General features: G+C 33.8%; 2 protein-coding genes across 5 annotated transcripts; both read right to left on the reverse strand.

The window, feature by feature from the left end:
- Nucleotides 1-894: 894 nt before the first annotated feature.
- On the reverse strand, nt 895-6,853 carry LOC120081735 (protease 2). Of its 4 annotated transcripts, XM_039036837.1 has the most exons (12): nt 6,432-6,847; nt 6,166-6,338; nt 5,616-5,838; nt 5,400-5,544; nt 5,076-5,282; nt 4,777-4,911; nt 4,557-4,685; nt 3,733-4,145; nt 3,390-3,609; nt 2,622-2,815; nt 2,127-2,368; nt 895-1,514 (listed from the first exon to the last, which is right to left on the reverse strand). In XM_039036837.1, the coding sequence occupies exons 1-11, from the start codon at nt 6,797-6,799 to the stop codon at nt 2,170-2,172; spliced, it is 2,406 nt and encodes an 801-aa protein (XP_038892765.1). In that variant the 5' UTR covers nt 6,800-6,847; the 3' UTR covers nt 895-1,514; nt 2,127-2,169. The 4 variants fall into 4 exon arrangements, 3 of the variants coding, with proteins under 3 accessions (XP_038892765.1, XP_038892764.1, XP_038892766.1); XM_039036836.1 differs by having other exon boundaries at nt 5,076-5,544; nt 6,432-6,848; XR_005482943.1 differs by lacking the exons at nt 895-1,514; nt 2,127-2,368 and adding an exon at nt 2,929-3,040 and having other exon boundaries at nt 2,674-2,815; nt 5,076-5,544; nt 6,432-6,852.
- A 7,214-nt stretch (nt 6,854-14,067) lies between these two features.
- On the reverse strand, nt 14,068-17,663 carry LOC120082213. Its single transcript, XM_039037490.1, has 6 exons — nt 17,198-17,663; nt 17,008-17,111; nt 15,876-15,973; nt 14,958-15,172; nt 14,609-14,658; nt 14,068-14,513 (listed from the first exon to the last, which is right to left on the reverse strand). The coding sequence occupies exons 1-6, from the start codon at nt 17,565-17,567 to the stop codon at nt 14,469-14,471; spliced, it is 882 nt and encodes a 293-aa protein (XP_038893418.1). The 5' UTR covers nt 17,568-17,663; the 3' UTR covers nt 14,068-14,468.
- Nucleotides 17,664-18,309: the final 646 nt, after the last annotated feature.

The following is an 18,309-nucleotide window of genomic DNA, read 5'->3' on the forward strand; positions in this document are numbered from 1 at the left end:
GAGCTGGTCCTAAAAACACCTTCAACTCAATCCATGTACAACCTCCTAGGAGACTATAATAACACAAACTTAAGTTTTTAAAAAAAAAAAAAAATTAAAAAATTAAAAAATTAAAAAACCTTAAAATATATACAATGTTAAATCACTAATTGATAAAAAATCTTGTCTAGAAAAAATTGACAAAAAAAACTTAGACCGATAGATTATGTTGAATTAGGTTAAATTCAATTATATCGAGACTTTAACATACCATGAAAGGTAATAAAACTAATACTTAGATGGCTGTAAAAAAAAAGAAAAAAGAAAAAGGGTCATGGTTAAGAGAGTTGTCCGAATATAGTTCAAATATTGAATAATGTGGATGAAATACATGGAGTAGAATGAGTGTTTATATTCAATTATGCTTAGAGGTTTGAAATTTTCTCAAGGCACACGTAATAAATTGGCTTTCATTTATTTCTGACGAGGATGCTATGTTTCATTTTACAACCACACAACACGCCAAAAATAATAAAAATCCCGGGGTAAGAATTTTATAGTTTCGGTGGTGATTTGGTTGGAAAATCCGACTGATCACTGCACACCCCAACTTATGGCACATCTTATGCGAAATAGGTGAGTTTTTCCCACGCACTACTGAAAATTAAAACTAAAATGTGGCACATCACGGAGCGTTCTTGCTTGGGCAAAAAGGAAGAAATTCAAATAAAACATTTTTTAAAAAAAATTAAAAAAAATTAAAAAATAGCTTTATTTTTTCCTCAATAGATTGACCACTGAAACGCAGCTAAGTCCAAAAAAAGGTAGTTTCCATGCTCTACAGCATAAAGAAAGATGGACCTTTTGAAAAGAAAGGTATGGAAAAAATCAAATGGTCAAGGATGCGTGTTTTTCTTTTTCTTGATTGTCAAGCAGCCTCATTTCTTCATCTTATAAATATGCAATAACACACACAAGTTTTCAGTCACCTTTACAATATTTCAACCAAAAAATTCAGACCTATAATCCCCCTGTTCTCTACTTCCCAAAAGTATTTCGTTTCTTTTCTTTTTTCTTCAAGGTCAAACAAATATGGGAGGAAAGAAAGAGAACATATTTTGGTCAACTATAAAGTCTTTCATTAATTGCTTACTTGGCTTCAATGATGGAAATGCAGAGGCATCCAAAGCTGTAGCGCCTCCATCGGGGCCAGAGGCCGCCATGGTAGCTGCAGCAAAGCATTTCTCTTCTGCTCACAAGGTGCTGTTCAGTTAGGTTTGTGTTCATCCATAAGTCTATGTAGTCAATTCTCTACTACTCCATACATTCTTGAGCAAGACCTGGTCCTCTGCAACTCAACGAACATCCATCAGTTCTCAATTTCATCACGTGTCAACAGTTCCAAGTAATTTTATGTAGCTCTGAGACATTTCCGGTCTTGGATAAATTGATTTGGCTGCCTGAAAATCTTGGCTTGACTTGGTTGTCAAGCATGAAAGGCCCAGGTCATCAAGTTATGTAATGTCAGATATCCCCTGTTAAAAGCGTGTATTATTTCAAGATTTTCCAATCCAATACAATGTCACAGTAATATATTTGATACATTTGATATGATCGATGCAATATGGTCATTTAAATACATACTTAGCACATCCATTCACGACGAAAAACGTCAACTGATTTAATTAATTCTGTGGTCTCTTTCGGCCAAATCAAAAGAACATGTAGGTTATGCTTTTCTGAGCGTAAAACTAAATACTGTGATTTGGTTAATGGATGATATGATATTTAAACCTTCAATCCCCTGGTCTACCAAGATGCAGCATACAAGATATAGAACAAAATTGGTTCGCAATGGACTGAAGAAATTTATAAGCAATTTTCCAAAAAGCAAGATGATCTTATGCAATAAGGAACAAAAATTGCCCAAGTTCATAGAGGCCAGAGGTCAATTTACTAATAAAAAACTGAAAAATTAGCAAAAGGAGGCACTATATGAGAACTACCACCACATCAATGTGTTTAACCCAGAAATGAAGCGAAGTATTTGGATGCAAGATTTTTTGCGTCTATGAAGAGGTAATTTAGCTTCTTATATAGCAAAAGAATAAACAGTTGAAGATAAATTTTGAGGGATTCCTCCTTACCATTACTCAAGATTGGAGTTCTTTCATCACAGTGTGCAGGAGTTCAATCGTGGTCAGAAGTTCCGAGGACTTTGATGAGAAAAGCATACTCATAAGCTGTCTCTTCACATCCACCATAGAGACCACCTTCACCAAAATGTCCTCCAAGCATATTGGTCTTTAAAATTGCAGAAGTTGAACAACGGGAGCATGTAGTATCTCGAATTTTTGCCACCCACTTGGCAGCTTCCCATACTCCAACCCTGAGAATGAAGGTCAATTATTTCCACTTTCCAGCATATGTTTATTTATTTCTTTTTTTATAACTTTCATCGAGAAAAAAACAAAAGAATACAAGAGCATACAAAAATTCATGCCCACAAAAGGACGCCCAACAAAAAAAGAGGCTACAACTGTACAAAAGCATATGTTTATTTGAGACCAATGTGTGAACAAACATTGACATGTTTAAACAAATATGCTAATGTGATAACAATATAGGAAAAAAGAATTTACCTGGCATCACGGAGTGATGCTGTGACGAGCATTGGAGGATAACAACTCCCCTTAGATATATTATCGTAAGGAGAATAGCTTAAAATAGACCTAAACTGCTTTGGTATTTGTGGGCTTCCGAATTCTTCATAATCCAGAATGGTGAGAGGTAAAGTGGGATCCAGTAGGGTGTTACAAACGTCGAGAAATGGAACCTGATTAATATTAACTAAGCTTTAGTCACCATAAATAAATACCTCATAATAACAAAGCAGAGCTTTCTTCCTTTCATTAAATAAAGTCAGAACATTGAATATTTGAAAGTCACCATTTCTCTCCTTGTACATCTCCTTTTCCTTGTTTAGTCTCTGTCTTCCACTGTGTGTACTAATGGGATCACTCTTGTGCCTAATTAATTATAATGTATAATTGCTTCTGTCCTGAAAACAACACCAATTCCACCTCACACAGATTTATTCGGCTTCTAGTCTAGTTGGATCAATTCATTTTTTCAATATCTCCAACGTTTCCAGGAATATCTTCGTCTGCTCCGTGTTCATTCCCGTTAGCAAAATATATACCAATTTAATAGGAACCTAATCTTGAGATTAGAAAGTAAAAGAAAAGGACCAAAATGAAATTGCTATATCATTTAACATTAAATGTAATTGAATTAGTTTGAAAAAACCATTCACGAGATGAAAGAAAATAAATAAAACTAGATGATTTCCAAGCTACTTCACAAGATCTGGAGACCAGTGAATAGGCAAGTGTATGGCTCAAACAAACCTTCAAAATGGCTGCACGAAACAGGTCAGGATGCATGTTGATAGCAGCCCCAACAAGAAGACCTCCAGCACTGTATCCAATGGAACCCAGCCGGTCCTTATGGATGTAGCCATTATTAACGAGAAAATTTGCACATGATATAAAGTCGAGTATTGAGTTTTGTTTCTCAAGCCCACTCCCACATCTATGCCATGAAGAGTCACCACCACCACTTCCTCCCCTGCCCACCAAAAATCCACGTCATGTAAGAATTAAAATTCTCAAAGGCCCAATCAAGATTCTAAACTAAGTTTCAATGAAAGAAAATGACAATTTTTTTTTTTTTTGTCACAATAGAATCTACCTGACATCTGCAAATGCCAGCACAAAACCACGATCAAGTAAACTCAGGCGATAAGGACACCAACTTTTATCCAGGATTTCACCATATGCTCCATACCCTTGAAGAACTCCGGGTGACTGTCCTTTCTGAAAGTTCATTGGGGAATACAATATGGTCAAGGGTATTCTGATGCCGTCGTGTGATATAACTTCCTTCCTCTCACAATAGTATACATCAGAAAAGTCCTTCCAATTTTGGGATTCACTATTCTGGAAGTTTTCTCTTTTGTTTTGCGCATCTGAAACTTCCCCAATATCTAATGCATCTGGTAGATATGTTTTGAGTTTAACGCCAGGCTTAACTTTTACTTCCTCTTGCTGAATGATTGAGAAGACCCGTCTAGACATGTCATAGTCAACAATCAAATCTGGCATCTGGTGGTTCCAAAAGAGCATAGAAATTTTAGAAAGGTTCAAAGTGAAGGTAGCAAAGTGGGGTAAGTTTAAGTTTCAAGCTCTATTCTAAGTTCTAAATATGATCGAAGACCGTCTATGCTTGCAAATTAAAGACGATAATGCTAAAAAATTTGTAATTTGACTAAAAGATGTAGGGAAAATGATTTTTTAGCTAGTTTATAACAAGAGGCATAAGAAGCAAATAATTCCATAAATTTATCATGATTTTACTAGACAAAACTAAGCTTCGGAGTAGGAAAATCTATCACAATTCAAAGGAAACCAAAAATATAAGGGAGAAGAAAGAACAACCACGCAGTGGACAATCAGATATAAGTACATGCTAAGATATTCCATGCACATGAGTTATGTAAAATTACAAAATAATACCACTGGTGATGAAAGCACGACACGATATAATGAGCTCATGAAGTCATGGTTTGATCCTGGAGCTACACTGCAGGAATTTGAGGGAAGAGGGAAAAACCATGGGTCAAGTTTCTTGATCTCTATGCATTGCTGCAGAACAAGTAGAATGAGATGATATATAAGATTTGTTATATTGATGCTTATTTAGCCATAAAACAAGCCAAGAAAGACAAACTCATACCTTATCATTAACATCTAAAGGTAAATTGATTGAACATAACATCGGAACACCATTCTTATTGACAAAAAGGACAAGATGTCCACCAAAAAGGTCCATGTCCTGTATACTGAAATCTTCACTCTGAAGAATGATATCCTAAAATACACACACACATGACAAGGTACGTGGGGGATGGGAAAGATGATTAGTTGAATGGAAGTAACTAAAAATTTAAATTAAATTAAAATTTATCACTCTGAAGAATGATAAAAGAAAGGACGCTGAGATCAGATGTGGTACAAATCTAGCATAAAAGTAACCTGCTGATCTGCTGACTTAATATCTTCAACTCGACATCGAGCTACATAATAATCTTCCTTCAAACAATCGCCATTCTTTTCGAGAGGAGCATTTGTTAGGATATAAAAGAAGCCATGATGATGTTCCAAAAAGTATTGAATACCAGGAACACGTTTGTGTATTCTTTGCAATCCACTTACTGAGTTTTTAGCATCTATAATATAAACCTGGGTTAAACAAACCAGTATAGTTTCAGAATGGAAGTCTAAAGTTGGGTTGAATAAAATCTTCATTAAAGAAAAATGAAAGGAAAAGAAAAAAAATTGAAAGAGGTAAGTTCCTTCCTCAGATGAAGTCCTCGAGTTCGAATTCACAGTTACGAACTTCCCATCTTTTGTGCTTGTTATGTCTACACAATAGTTGGGGTCATTTTCAACAAACACCGAGACATCTTCTGTGTCTTTAAACCCAACTTTTGTGCAGAAAACCCTGTCAGGAAAAGGAATGTCATGTAAATGTATTTCTTAAAAAGAAGGCTGAGAATGATGACAAAAATTTGCCTGTAAGGTCGCTGATTCCCATCTGCTTGTGTATAGAAAAGCATCCTGCCTTCTTCCGCCCAAGCCAAACTTACAACTCCCTCCTTCTGTAACTCGGGGATTATCCGTCCACTTCCCAAGTCTTTAATCTGAAGCATGAAGTGTTCACTGCCAGTAATATCAACTGTATATGCTAGAAAGTTATGGTCTGGTGAAACACGACAAGTTCCCACGTGAACATAGCCTACAATCGTGAGCAACGCATCGTAAAATTTAATGAAATGCCATAATCCTCGTAACTGTGAAGATGAAGGTTACCAATCATCAATGATATATTGCCCAAAAAAGAAAAAAACATTTATGACTCATAGAAACACTAGTGGTATTTGTAGCTCTTTCACTCAGAACTGAGATAGAACGTGATGAAGAATGATTTTCAGTACTCTTTAGCTCAACATAGACACAAATAAAATAGACAGGATCTCAACGAAAAGCCAGTTAGGAAGAAAATCTCTTATCCTAGTGTTCAATTAGAAGCAGTTGTTTTTAATGCAGGCCTTCATAAACTTACCATATTGTTTAGCAATTTCATTCCAATCAAGTAAAACTTGCTCTTCTTTCCCAAAATTTCCTTTAACAAATTGTAGAAGTTTCTTTAACCAACTGCTTTTCTCATTCTCATTCTGTAACCTACGGCATAGAACCGGGTATTCCTTCCCCTCCGGAATGTATTGGTAGTAAAACCTAATGAGGTGCATCGATACATTCAGCTTCAACCATGGTCGACCATCAAGGAAATTAAAAGTATGAGTTTAGAAGTAAGAGAAAAGAGCAGACCAGGGTCCCCAAGGCTCAGGGGGAGTGGAAACCTTGGCGGGAATTCGACTCGTCATCTCGGAGAAGAGCCGCTGTTGCAGAATCTGAGTGTCGCCCATGAATGCTTCAGCATAAAAGTTTTCTTGACGGAGGTAGTCGGCGAGATCAGGGTCGTGGGTGTTGGACATCCAGTGGTAGGAATCTTGCAGCGTAACGCCATGAACTGAGTGAGTGAAAGGGAGTTTTTTAGCAGTAGGTGGGGATTGGGAAGGGAGTGAGAAGATGGGTTTTTTGCAGGAGGAGGAGAATCGCGAAGAAGAAGCAATGGAGGAATAAAGGAAGAATTTTGTAATGGAGGATTTGGGTTTTAGAAGAGATTTAAGAGCCATGGTGCTCTGCCTCAAAATAGAGGGGCACCAGTCACCAGTAATGGTGACACATATATATATAATTTTCAGGTTCCCAACAATAACCAAATTTTGGAAGATTTCTATTTCTAACGACTTATAATCAACTTTTTCCTTTTATTTGATTTATATGTTTTTATGAAAATTGTTTGTTATCTTATCGCTTGTCTACGTGTCTCAAGATTACGTAATATTAGTATCTATATAATTCCACCTCTTACTTACCAATTTGCCTATAAATAATTACATTGGATGGATCTTCAAGAAATGCACATTGGTTTAGTCCACTTTCATATTTTCCTATTTACATAATTTCTAATATCTTGTTATTTTATTTATTATTATATTATATTTTCTCCATGTTCGTGTTCCCATTGTGCTTAGTTATGTTCATCAATCTTACAACACGAGTATATGTCGTTCCCCCTACTAAAGGTATGTCTAAAGGAAGGTCAATTTTTCCTTCTTTAATGTAATTAATAAATTAAATGTTATTTTGCATGCTTAGTATATATTATATTTTAGATATAAATAAAATATTTTGTGATAGTGATACCATGAAAAACCTTACAAAACTAGTATTCACGGCCTTTGACATTATTGGTAATAATTATTTGTCATGGATGCTTGATGCTGAGATACATTTGGACGCTATAAATCTTGGAGAAAAAATTAAAGAAGAAAATACAATGACCAATCAAGAAAAAGCAAAAGTCATGATTTTCCTTAGTTATCATCTTCATAAGAGATTAAAGATAAAATATTTAACCATAAAGCTCCTCGCATCTCGTGGAAGAATTTGAAGGAAATATATGATTATCAGAAAATAGTTATTCTTCCTAAAACTCGTTATGAATGGATGCGTTTAAGGCTCCAGGATTTTTAACCAGTAAGTGATTACGACTTCGCATTATTTAAAATTAGTTAAAAAATGTTGTTATGCGGAGAGAAAATTACTGATGTGGATATGTTAGAGAAGACATTTTCTACTTTTTATATCTCGAATGTGCTTCAGCAACAATATAGAGAGAAAAGTTTTAAAAAAATATTATGAATTCAACTTATGTCTTCTTGTGACTGAACAAAATAACAAATTATCAATGAAATGAATCTAGATCAACTAGAACAACATCATTTTTTGAAGTGAATACTGTGAATTTTAACAATAATCATGGTCGAAGTCGTGAATGTTGCCGAGGATAAAATAATTATTATTTTTATGGCGGTCGTTCTAATCATCCAAATTTCAAAAGAACCACATGAAATGATGATCATAAAGAAAAAGCTCAACGAAATAAGAATACAAAAGGTGATGAACAAAAATGATTCCAATGTGGTATGACTGAATATTGGTCACGTATTTGTATACATCAAAACACTTAGTTGATCTGTATCAAGTTTCCTTGAAGGAAAAAGGAAAAAATGTGGAAACAAATTTTGTCCGTCAAGATAATGATAAATTTGACTAATCCAATAAGACAAATTTGGATATGGCAGACTTCTTTGAATCTCCTAAAGAGAAAATTAGCACTATCAATGAAACAACAAGTGTTTGTTTCGATTTTGAGAATATCTTGGTTTAGTGTTTTTCTTTTTTCTATCTTTCATTTTTTAAGGTTAAACTTTTGTATGTCAAGTTTTGTTTATCTTATTGTAATTATGTTGTTAAAGGAAGAATCATGGATAGTTTTCATACGTTGAATCACTCACAAATGAAGAATGAAGATCTATGTCTGGCAGACTGTGCAACTACGCATACAATACTTATAAGTAGAAAATATTTCTCCAAATTGATTATGATGAAAGCAAAAGTCAATACAAGTTCTACAAATTTAATTGAAGGTTTTGGAAAAGCAAATACTATTTTACTCAGAGAAACAAAATTTACAATTAATAATGCATTGTTCTCTAGTCAATCAAAGATAAATCTATTAAGTTTTAAAGATATATGTTGCAATGGTTATCATAATAAGACTGGTAAAAGAATAATATGGAATCTTTATATCATATCTACTGTTTCACATGAAAAACATACACTAAAAAAATTGTCTATTTTATCTTATGGATCATATTATACTCGTGGTAATTGAAACATATGCAACAATAAACATGAAGCTCATGAATCCAAATATATTTGTTATTTGGCATGATAGATTAGGTCATCCAGGATCTATAATGGTAAGATTAATCATTAAAAAAATCAAATGGACACCCATTAAAGAGCCCGAAGATTATTTAATATAATAAATTATCATGTAATGCTTGCTCTCAAGGAAAATTAATAATTAAATCATCACCAGCTAAAGTGGGAGCTGATCATCTGCATTTTTGGAACAAATTCATGATGATATATGTGAACCTATTAACTCATCAAGTGGACTACTTAGATATTTTATGGTATTAATAGACACATCTAGTAGGTCATACATGTGCTTATTTTCAAGTTGAAACCTTGCATTTGCAAGATTACTTGATCAAATAATTAAGTTAAAAGCTCAATTTTACAATTAAGATCATTCGTCTTGATAATGCTGGTGAATTTACATCCCAAGCTTTTGATAATTATTGTATGTCAATTGAGATAAGTGTTGAGCATATTGTAGCTCATGTTCATACATAAAATGGTTTAGTATAACCATTTATAAAATGTTTGCAATTAATTGTTAGACCATTACTTATGAGAGCTAAGTTTCCTACATTTGTATGGGGACATGCTATTTTGCATGTTACGTCACTTATACGCATTAGACTAGTAGGTTATCATAAATACTCACCATTATAATTTGTTTATGACTATGAGGAAAATATTTTCCATTTGAGAATTTTTTTTTTATATGCAGTATATGTTCCAATTGCTCCACCACAACGTCCTAAGATGAATCCTCAAAAGAGGTTAGGAATATATGTTGCATATGATTCCCCATCAATTATTAAACATTTTGGAGCCTTAACAGGGGATGTATTTACTGCACGATTTGTTGATTGTCATTTTAATGAGATAAATTTTCCAACATCAAAGAGGGAATTAAGAAGTTAAAAGAAATTACATGAAATGCATCGTTATTGTCTCATTTAGATCCTCGTATAGATTATTGTGAACTTGAAGTTCAGAAAATAATTCATTTGTAAAATATAGTAAATCAGTTATCAGACGCATTTATAGATGCTAAGAAAGTAACTAATTCACATATACCAGCAGCAAATGTTCCATTGAAAATTGATATCCCAACACAGCAAGTTGTTGTTAATGAGTCTGGGACATGCTAGAAGCAAGGTAGACTAGTGGGTTCCAAAGATAAATATCCTCAAAAAGGAAAAATAATCAATAGTAAAAAAGACTTGATTGAGGATGTAAATACATACGAAGAAATATTTGACATGACTAATGAGGAAGGTGAAATACCTAAAGATAATAATGAGATTTCTATAAACTATGTAATGACAAGAAAAAGATGGAATCAAACTAATATAGTTATTGACAACATTTTTGCATATAATGTTGCTCTTGATATTTTATCTGATGAGGATCCTGAACCGAAATCTGTTGAAGAATGTCGACATAGAAAAGATTGGCTTAAGTGGAAAAAAGCAATCGATGCCGAATTAAATTTACTTTCAAAATGTCAAGTTTCTAGACCATTAGTCCAGAAGGTGTCAAACCTGTGGAATATAAATGGGTATTTATGAGAAAAAGAAATGAAAATAATCAGGTGATAAGATATAAAGCAAGACTAGTTACACAAGGTTTTTCACAAATATTTGGTATTGATTATGAGGAGACATATTTCCCAATGGTGGGTGCAATTATAAGAAGATATTTAATTGATCTGACTGTGTATGAAAATCTGAACGTGCATCTTATGGATGTAGTCACAACATATTTATATGGATCTCTTGATAAGATATTTATATAAGAATCCCATAAGGATTTAAGATACCTGAAACATATAAACCCAAGTTCCCGGGAATTGTATTCAATAAAGTTACAAGATCACAAGATGGATCGAAACAATTAGGACAAATGTGGTACAATTGTTTGAGTAGATATTGGTTGAAAGAAGGATATCAAAATGATCCAATATGTCCGTATGTTTTTATAAAGAAATTACAATCAGGATTTGCAATTATAACTGTATATGATGACGACTTAAGTATAATTGGAACTCTGAAAAGCTTTCAAAGGTAATAAAATATCTTTAAAAAGAGTTCGAGATTAAAGATCTTGAAAAAAAAAATTCCTTGGCTTGTAAATTGAGCATTTAACAGATAGGATATTTGTTCATCAGTCAACTTATACATGAAAATTTTTGAAAATGTTCTATATGGACAAAGTACATCCCTTAAACATTCCATGCAAGTTCGTTTACTAGATGTCAAGAAAGAGATATCTCGATCTCGAGATGATAATAAAGAACTTCTTGGTTCTAAAGTACCATATTTTAATGTAGTTGGTGCACTTATGTATCTTGCTAATAATACAAAACTAGATATTTCATTTTTAGTAAATTCATTAGCTAGATACAATTCTTCGAATGAAGTGCTTAACACTCCATTATCTCTGAGGAATGATTGATATGAGTTTGTTTTATTTAAATAAATCAAACTTTGATCTAATTTGTTATGAAAATTCTATACATTTATCTAATCCACATAAAGCTAAGTCTTAAACAAGTTATCTGTTTACATGTGGAGGAACTGTTATATCATGACGATCAGTGAAACGGACTATAACAGCTACTTCCTCAAATCATACTGAAATTCTTGCAATTCATGAGGCTAGTCAAGAATGTATGTGACTAAGATCGATGACTCATCACATTCGTGGAACATGTGGTTTGACTTCTAATAAAAATCTTCCAATGATATTATATGAAGACAATACAACATGTCTAACCAAAATCAAAGGATGATAACCTGGCAAACTTATTTACAAAGACATTACCTACCGCAACCTTTGAAAAATTGGTACACAATATTGGAATGCAGCGACTCAAAGATCTCAAGTAATATTTTCGTGAGAGGAGCAAATATATTGTATTCTTTAATAGTATTAGATTATATGAAATATGCACTCTTTTCCCTTAACTAAGAAAGTTTTCCCATTGGATTTTTTCTAGTAAGGTTTTAATAAGACATATTATATATATATATATAGGCATCTAAGGGAAGTATTATATATATTATAGATGCCCATGCTTAGTGTCCAAATTGTTGGTTTTTTGGTCCTTAACCTCAAATTAATTAATTTTAATTAATTAATTAATATTTTGATAATAACAAACCTGCTTTTTATTTATTGATAATTTGAGTGTTTTAAAGTGTCTATTGCGTAGAGCTCGAAACAACGGTTCCAACGCAATTTTAATCGCTCAAATCGGAGTTTAAACGAAGAAGATATAACCGAAGCAAGTCTAATGAAAAAATCCCGAGCTGATGACGGGGCAGAAATTTTCGGATCAAAATGGATTAATTGAAAGGTGCCACTTGGAGCAATGGAAGGGTGACACATGGTGGACTTTTGATTTTAAAATAAAATGAATTTAAAAAGAAGATGAATTTAAAAGGAAAATGAATTTAATATTATTTTATATTTGTGTTTAACTGCTAGTTTTGGACCGACATTGCTTTTTGTTGGGTTTTTAAAAAGAAAATGAATTTAGAAAGAAAGAAAATTTAATATTATATTTTGTTTGTGTTTAACGGTTAGTTTAGTTTAAATCTCCACCATTGATTTTCCTTTTCCAAAATCAAATGATCCAAGTTAAATATGGTTTTCAACCATTTTTCCTCTCTATTTAAACTTATCTTCTTCTCTCTCCAAGTCATGATAACAATTTTACATAATTTTTCAATTCTCATAACTCAAAGTCTCCATTGTTAATCTCTTTAAGCTTCACTTTTCTTCTTTTCATCTTCTCCTTGAGAGAGATATTTTATGTTGTGAGAATTACTTTGTTGAGTGCTACAACTTGTAAATCCATTCTATTGAGAGAGTTGTAATTGTGCCCTTTATTTTTACAAACATTTTGTAAGGGTTGCTCTTGATCCTAGAAAAAGAATTGTTGTAACGGCTCAACAAACCGTGGAAAGGATCAGGTTCGTTCTTACTCCCGAAAAAAGAACATTGTAGCGGTTCAACTCTAAGCCATGGAAAAAGTCAAAGACTTCTAGTGATGTATCCAAGAGGAGCTTGAGAAGTGGATGTAGGCCGGGTTGTGCCGAACCACTATAAAATTACTGGTGTCAATTTCTCTATCCCCTTCTCTTTAATGTTGCAATGAATTTATTGTTATATTTTATGCTTGAAGTTAATTGCAATCTTTGTTATTGAAATTAATTGTTCATATTGGATTATTTTGATTGGTTGTCCTTGAATTTTTACATCCATTATCAATCTTGTTATGATAACTAATATGAGTACTTTTAAGTAATATTATTAACTTCTTGACTATTTTGAGTAGAATTAATTTGCATGAATTTATTGTTCAAATTACTTGTTAGCAACAAGTGTATTAACTTGTTTAATTGGGCCCACTTAGTAAAAAGTTTTCATCAAGTTAAATAAATCTTATTCACCCCCTCTAGGATATTTGCCAATTTGCTTATAAGTAGTGGCATTTGGTAGATCTTGAAGAAATAATGTTTTGTTATTTAATTTAATTTAATTTATTATTATATAATATTTTCTCCATATTCGTGTTCCCATCATACTTCATTGTGCTTCTCATAATTATAAGTTGTATTTCGATGATAATCGACAGATATTCCTTCAAGTCAAAAGTTCAAGTCAAAAGTTAAAATTCTCATGCTCCCATGTTATATTAGAACAATGTTTCAAATTTGCAACAAATTACATGAGTTGAATGATTTATGATCACGTAGCTACTTAACCAGTGTAGTTTATAAACACATTTGAATGCTACATATTAAAGGTGTTATAAAATCCAACGTACAAAGACAGTAAACTAAAGTTGAGGGAGCAAAAAAAAATTGTACATATGTATTGAGAAATGAACTTAAGAAACATAGCATATGCCAAAACGAGCACGACTCAACTGGCATAGTACTTGTACTATCAACTTCAAAGTTTAAGGATCGATTCTCCCACCGATTAGTAAAAAAAAAATCAGCTTCAACGGAGAAAAGGCCTAAGATTCAATGGTTTACTTTTCTCTTTTTTCCAGAACTGAAATTTAAAAATGATGACCAACAGAAAATAGTTCCAATGCGAATGTGCAAGAATCCCATCGTTTTGAAATGTAAAACAACCACAATCGAATTGACAAAGTGATGTATAGGTTCTGTACAAGTGCAAGCAAGGGAAAACCAGCCATCCCCAGTACTATATAAAGAGTCAGTCGTCAATCGATGACAGCGTTGTTTTATACAATTGAATATAATCGATAGGGAGTAAAAACTTACAGATATTTCTCTACAAACAACAATCATCTTCTTCTTCTTCTCCTCCTCTCTTATTTTTTGGGAATGAAACAGCCTGCAATACTTCGATATGGTATCAGTATTCACCACCATTTTTTTCTTATCAAGAGCCCGTTCTTTTTGTCATGTAAGCCAACCGAAGGCCACGATCCTATTAAAAATCTCATCTTACCACCTGTTACATCTTCTTCTTCTTATTGTACTTTATATTCTAACTACTTGTGGCTTTTGCCTTGGAATTTTCTTCTTCGACATCCTGTATGCAGCCATGAAGTTTTCAGATCACTTTAAGATTGGAAGTTGCCATACTATGATTATGCAGGAAGACCAAAAGGGGAAGCATAAACTTACCGAGTTTTCGATCTTGTCGAAGTCATCATCGAAGCTTTCGTCACCATCATCTGGAAAAAGAAAAATGAAAACCAACTTAAGTATAAGTTCAGAAGGAGCATACTGTTAAGAGTGTAGTTTAGCGGCCATTTAAAGAGGACGGGAATTAGTTTTTGCCCACAAGATGATATGTACGATATACTTGAGAATAATAATTTTCAGAAGGTCTCCCCATGAGACTAAACTAGCTTCTGGGGTAAGGATTTTGCTGATGGAAGTGCCCGAGGTGGTGAGTAGTAAAGGGCCAAAGAGTAGTCCAAAACTAGTTAAATCATGATATGCTAAAGTCGGGGAGAGGATTTAAATTTACCTGCACCTCCTGCGTCACTGTCTTCAAGATCTCCCAAAAGAAAAGTATCCAAGTCTTGGTCAGCAGATGACGATTTGGAAGCTATACCCTTCAGGTTCTTTTCCGTCCCTTCAACTTTTTCGGAGGCTCCAACCAACGGAGTTTGCTTGGTTTCATCAGCTTTTTTTTGTTCTTCAGACTTCAGCTTAATCTCTTCCGTGTATTTCTTCTCGTATCTGCGCTTTTTAACCATTAAGGGTGTATACTACTATAACAGAATCTTTTGATGATAAGATAAGAGAAATTTAGATGAAGCAACTTGACACAATTCATTCGCCAACGTGATACTAATTCTAAGTGGTATATTACGTCAGGCTATATCACAATAGTAAACCTGCCATAATTCCTAAAGATTCTTATACTTGCAAATGTAATGATCTATGAAAAATACTTGGTGTATCTTGAACTACATCCATCTTTTTGCCATCCACCTAGTTATCCAATTTTCTCTTTTAGTATTTATTAGTTGTGTCTATTGTGTGATTGAAGTGAACTGCAAAGAGATGGGTACATACAACCCATGATGCACTAAAATATTGCTCATAATCAAATATATTTGTCCTAAATCCCATATTACATGTGTAAGCCAAATTGGTGTTAAATTGGTGTGTACAACAGATACTTCAGTAATTAAGTCAAATTAAGGAGATTAAAGTAAATAACCATAAATTAGGAAGCTCGTAGAACCCTTGATCTACTATTTTCCATAATGGTGAAGTCGACAATAAAATTTCTCAAGATGGTAGAAACACTGTATTAGGTGCTTAGCATGTGGTGCCATGTTTCTTCGAGTTCACAATAAGAAACAACGTAGCATTCAAGATTGGTCTCAAGATCAAACAGAAAGAGCTGAATTAAAAAAAAAAAATTGCAACTTACGGAGCAACATGACTGCTGACAAGTGTAAAATATATCCTCCAGAATATCCTTTCTTTCATAATTCTTGGACATAGTTCATATCTTAATCTTGAAATTTCCTACAAAAGAAATAAGAATGGGGCATTTTTTAAATTGTATTTGGATGAAAATAAGATTCAATTATAGCTATCATGCCAGGGACAAATGAAACGGCGATGATCTCCTCTTGGTGATAAAACCAGACAAAGGCTAACCACTCTGAACTAACCAGATAAATCAAGTGTAGCTAAATTCATGCATATCTTCTGGGTCGGGGTGTAAGATTTATGCATCATTTAGGATCAACAGTAACTAAAATTCTTGAAATAAACCTTTCAAACTTTCGGCATTACCACAGGCAAGATTGGATTTCCAAACACTAGCAAACATCTTAAGACGAAGCCAGTTTGTACTCACTGATTGATATGAAAGGAACGAGCATTAAGCACTTGTAGCGGTCTAATTCAGCAAATTTTTGAAAGCTATCTATTTATCTATATAGATAGATAGATATAATTTGACAGGGGAGAAATGAAGACCGCCAAAGTGAAAAGGCAACGAGTTGAGGGGTTTCCATTATTTAACATAAGAACGGTTCTTTTTCCCATATGCTTCTTCCCAATTCTTGCTTGTCGCACAAGTTCTTGAGAAAGAGAATGAGATCCATCGCTACTAAGCTAAGCATGTGGGAGACACCACTACAAATTAAATATACAGAAAAAGCTGGACGCCAACAATAACTTTCGAAAGTAGCAAGAGTTCTTTTTTTTGTTTTTTCCTTCGGGTGAAGTGCCATACATGCAATGAGACAAATGAAGTTTAGAATCAGAAAGATCAGATACAAATTTAGAGAAGCAATGGACAGAAAATCAAAACCAAAGTTTTCAGCCGAATCGTGATTTAGTTGAATTGAAGCAATGTGCTTGGTTCCCACCGTATTCAACCGTACGTTTTTCAGTTATCTACGAAATGTTGTTTAATTTGAAAGGAAATAGCGCAATATCCCAGAACGATCAACGATTTGATCATTAGAGATGAGAAATTCCTAGCCAGTTGGTGCATGATTTGATCGAATTTAAATAAACTTAAAGGATATAAAGCATTTTGATTTCACCTTGACATTGGTGAGAACCAGCGTGGCATGCTGTTCTTGCCATTCCGTCAGATCCTTACGCACATTCGAGGCCGTAACCGCAACGTCAGACGCTTCCGGTTCGTCTACATTAACCATCAAAACAATTCGCATCGATTATGCATATAGAATAATTTCAAATCCGAAAACGAACCGCTGAAAGTGCTCCTACCATGGATCGGAAAGTTCTGGAAAGTAGTCGGAGTGAAGCCTCTGACAAATTCTCTCAGATCGTCGTTGAGGCCAAACTTTTCGAGCTCAGACTGAGAATGAGGCGAGGGTGCGGAGAAATTGGGGATGGAAATGGAAGAGAGTTGAGGAGGGATAATGTCGGAGACGTTGAGTGATTTGAGTTGATCGGCCTGCTTGATGGCGGCCGTTTTGATGAGATCAGCAGTCTTGGAGGCCTCGGCGGCGAGCTCCTTGGACTTTTTGGCAGTTTCGGAGACCAATTCGGAGAGTGTGGTGGTGGACGTTAAGGTCTGGGACTTCTTAGCCGCTTCTTCTGCGAATGATTTTGCTCTCTTCCATAAATCCTCCATTGACTATTCTTCTTCTTCTTCTCTTCAAGCTTCGTTTCTCTTTTCTGTTCTGTTCTGGTCTATCGTTACCGGTACGCGCTTGTATTCAAGGACGTCATTTATGAACGATTACAAGCCTTTATTTGGACTCTCCATTTTTTTGGGCTTCAGCCCATTTATTTCCTGCTGAATTATTAAATAAAGAAAAATAATTACGGTTTTTTAAAAAAAAAAAAAAAAAAAAGTTATGTTTAACACATGTATAACTTTTAAAATGTTTATATCCCACTTATTGTCATTTAGGTCATGTTTATACCATTAAAAAGTAATTCATCAATGGTAATGTAAAAAATTGACCTCCAATTGATTACTTTTGTTATTATTTAATTGTACTGAGATGTGAGGCCACTTTGAAATTTGAAATCAAATAGTGTAATCTATTGAGGAATAAAAAGTGTTTAATCTGATTAGGTTAAAAATTATATGAGACCTACTACCTTTACTGTTATTATTATATATTATTACTGTAATAATATAGAAATTATGAATTTGCCACATTTTTATTGTTACCTTTACCGTTACCGTTATCGTTAAGGTCAAACAGTAACGATAATAGTGACGATAACAGTCAAATATGACAGATTCATAATTCTAGGCAACTGAATCAAAAGCAATCCAATTGTGTTTGTAATTCAGGCCTATTACGATTTATCCATCAATGAAATTCATTCCAATTACATCAATTTTCATTACGGTTTGATAA

The sequence above is a fragment of the Benincasa hispida genome, chromosome 7, assembly GCF_009727055.1.
Source record: "Benincasa hispida cultivar B227 chromosome 7, ASM972705v1, whole genome shotgun sequence".
NCBI lineage: Eukaryota > Viridiplantae > Streptophyta > Magnoliopsida > Cucurbitales > Cucurbitaceae > Benincasa > Benincasa hispida.

Coding starts and splice junctions, on each gene's coding strand:
- LOC120081735 (XM_039036836.1), bottom strand. CDS start 6,799: ATGGCTCTTAAATCTCTTCTAAAACCCAAATCCTCCATTACAAAATTC. Junction 5,839..6,165: donor TGAAATTGCTAAACAATATG/GTAAGTTTATGA, acceptor TCACGATTGTAG/GCTATGTTCACGTGGGAACT. Junction 2,369..2,621: donor GCATCACTCCGTGATGCCAG/GTAAATTCTTTT, acceptor CTTCATTCTCAG/GGTTGGAGTATGGGAAGCTG.
- LOC120082213 (XM_039037490.1), bottom strand. CDS start 17,567: ATGGAGGATTTATGGAAGAGAGCAAAATCATTCGCAGAAGAAGCGGCT. Junction 17,112..17,197: donor CCAGAACTTTCCGATCCATG/GTAGGAGCACTT, acceptor TGGTTAATGTAG/ACGAACCGGAAGCGTCTGAC. Junction 14,514..14,608: donor TCGACAAGATCGAAAACTCG/GTAAGTTTATGC, acceptor GGCTGCATACAG/GATGTCGAAGAAGAAAATTC.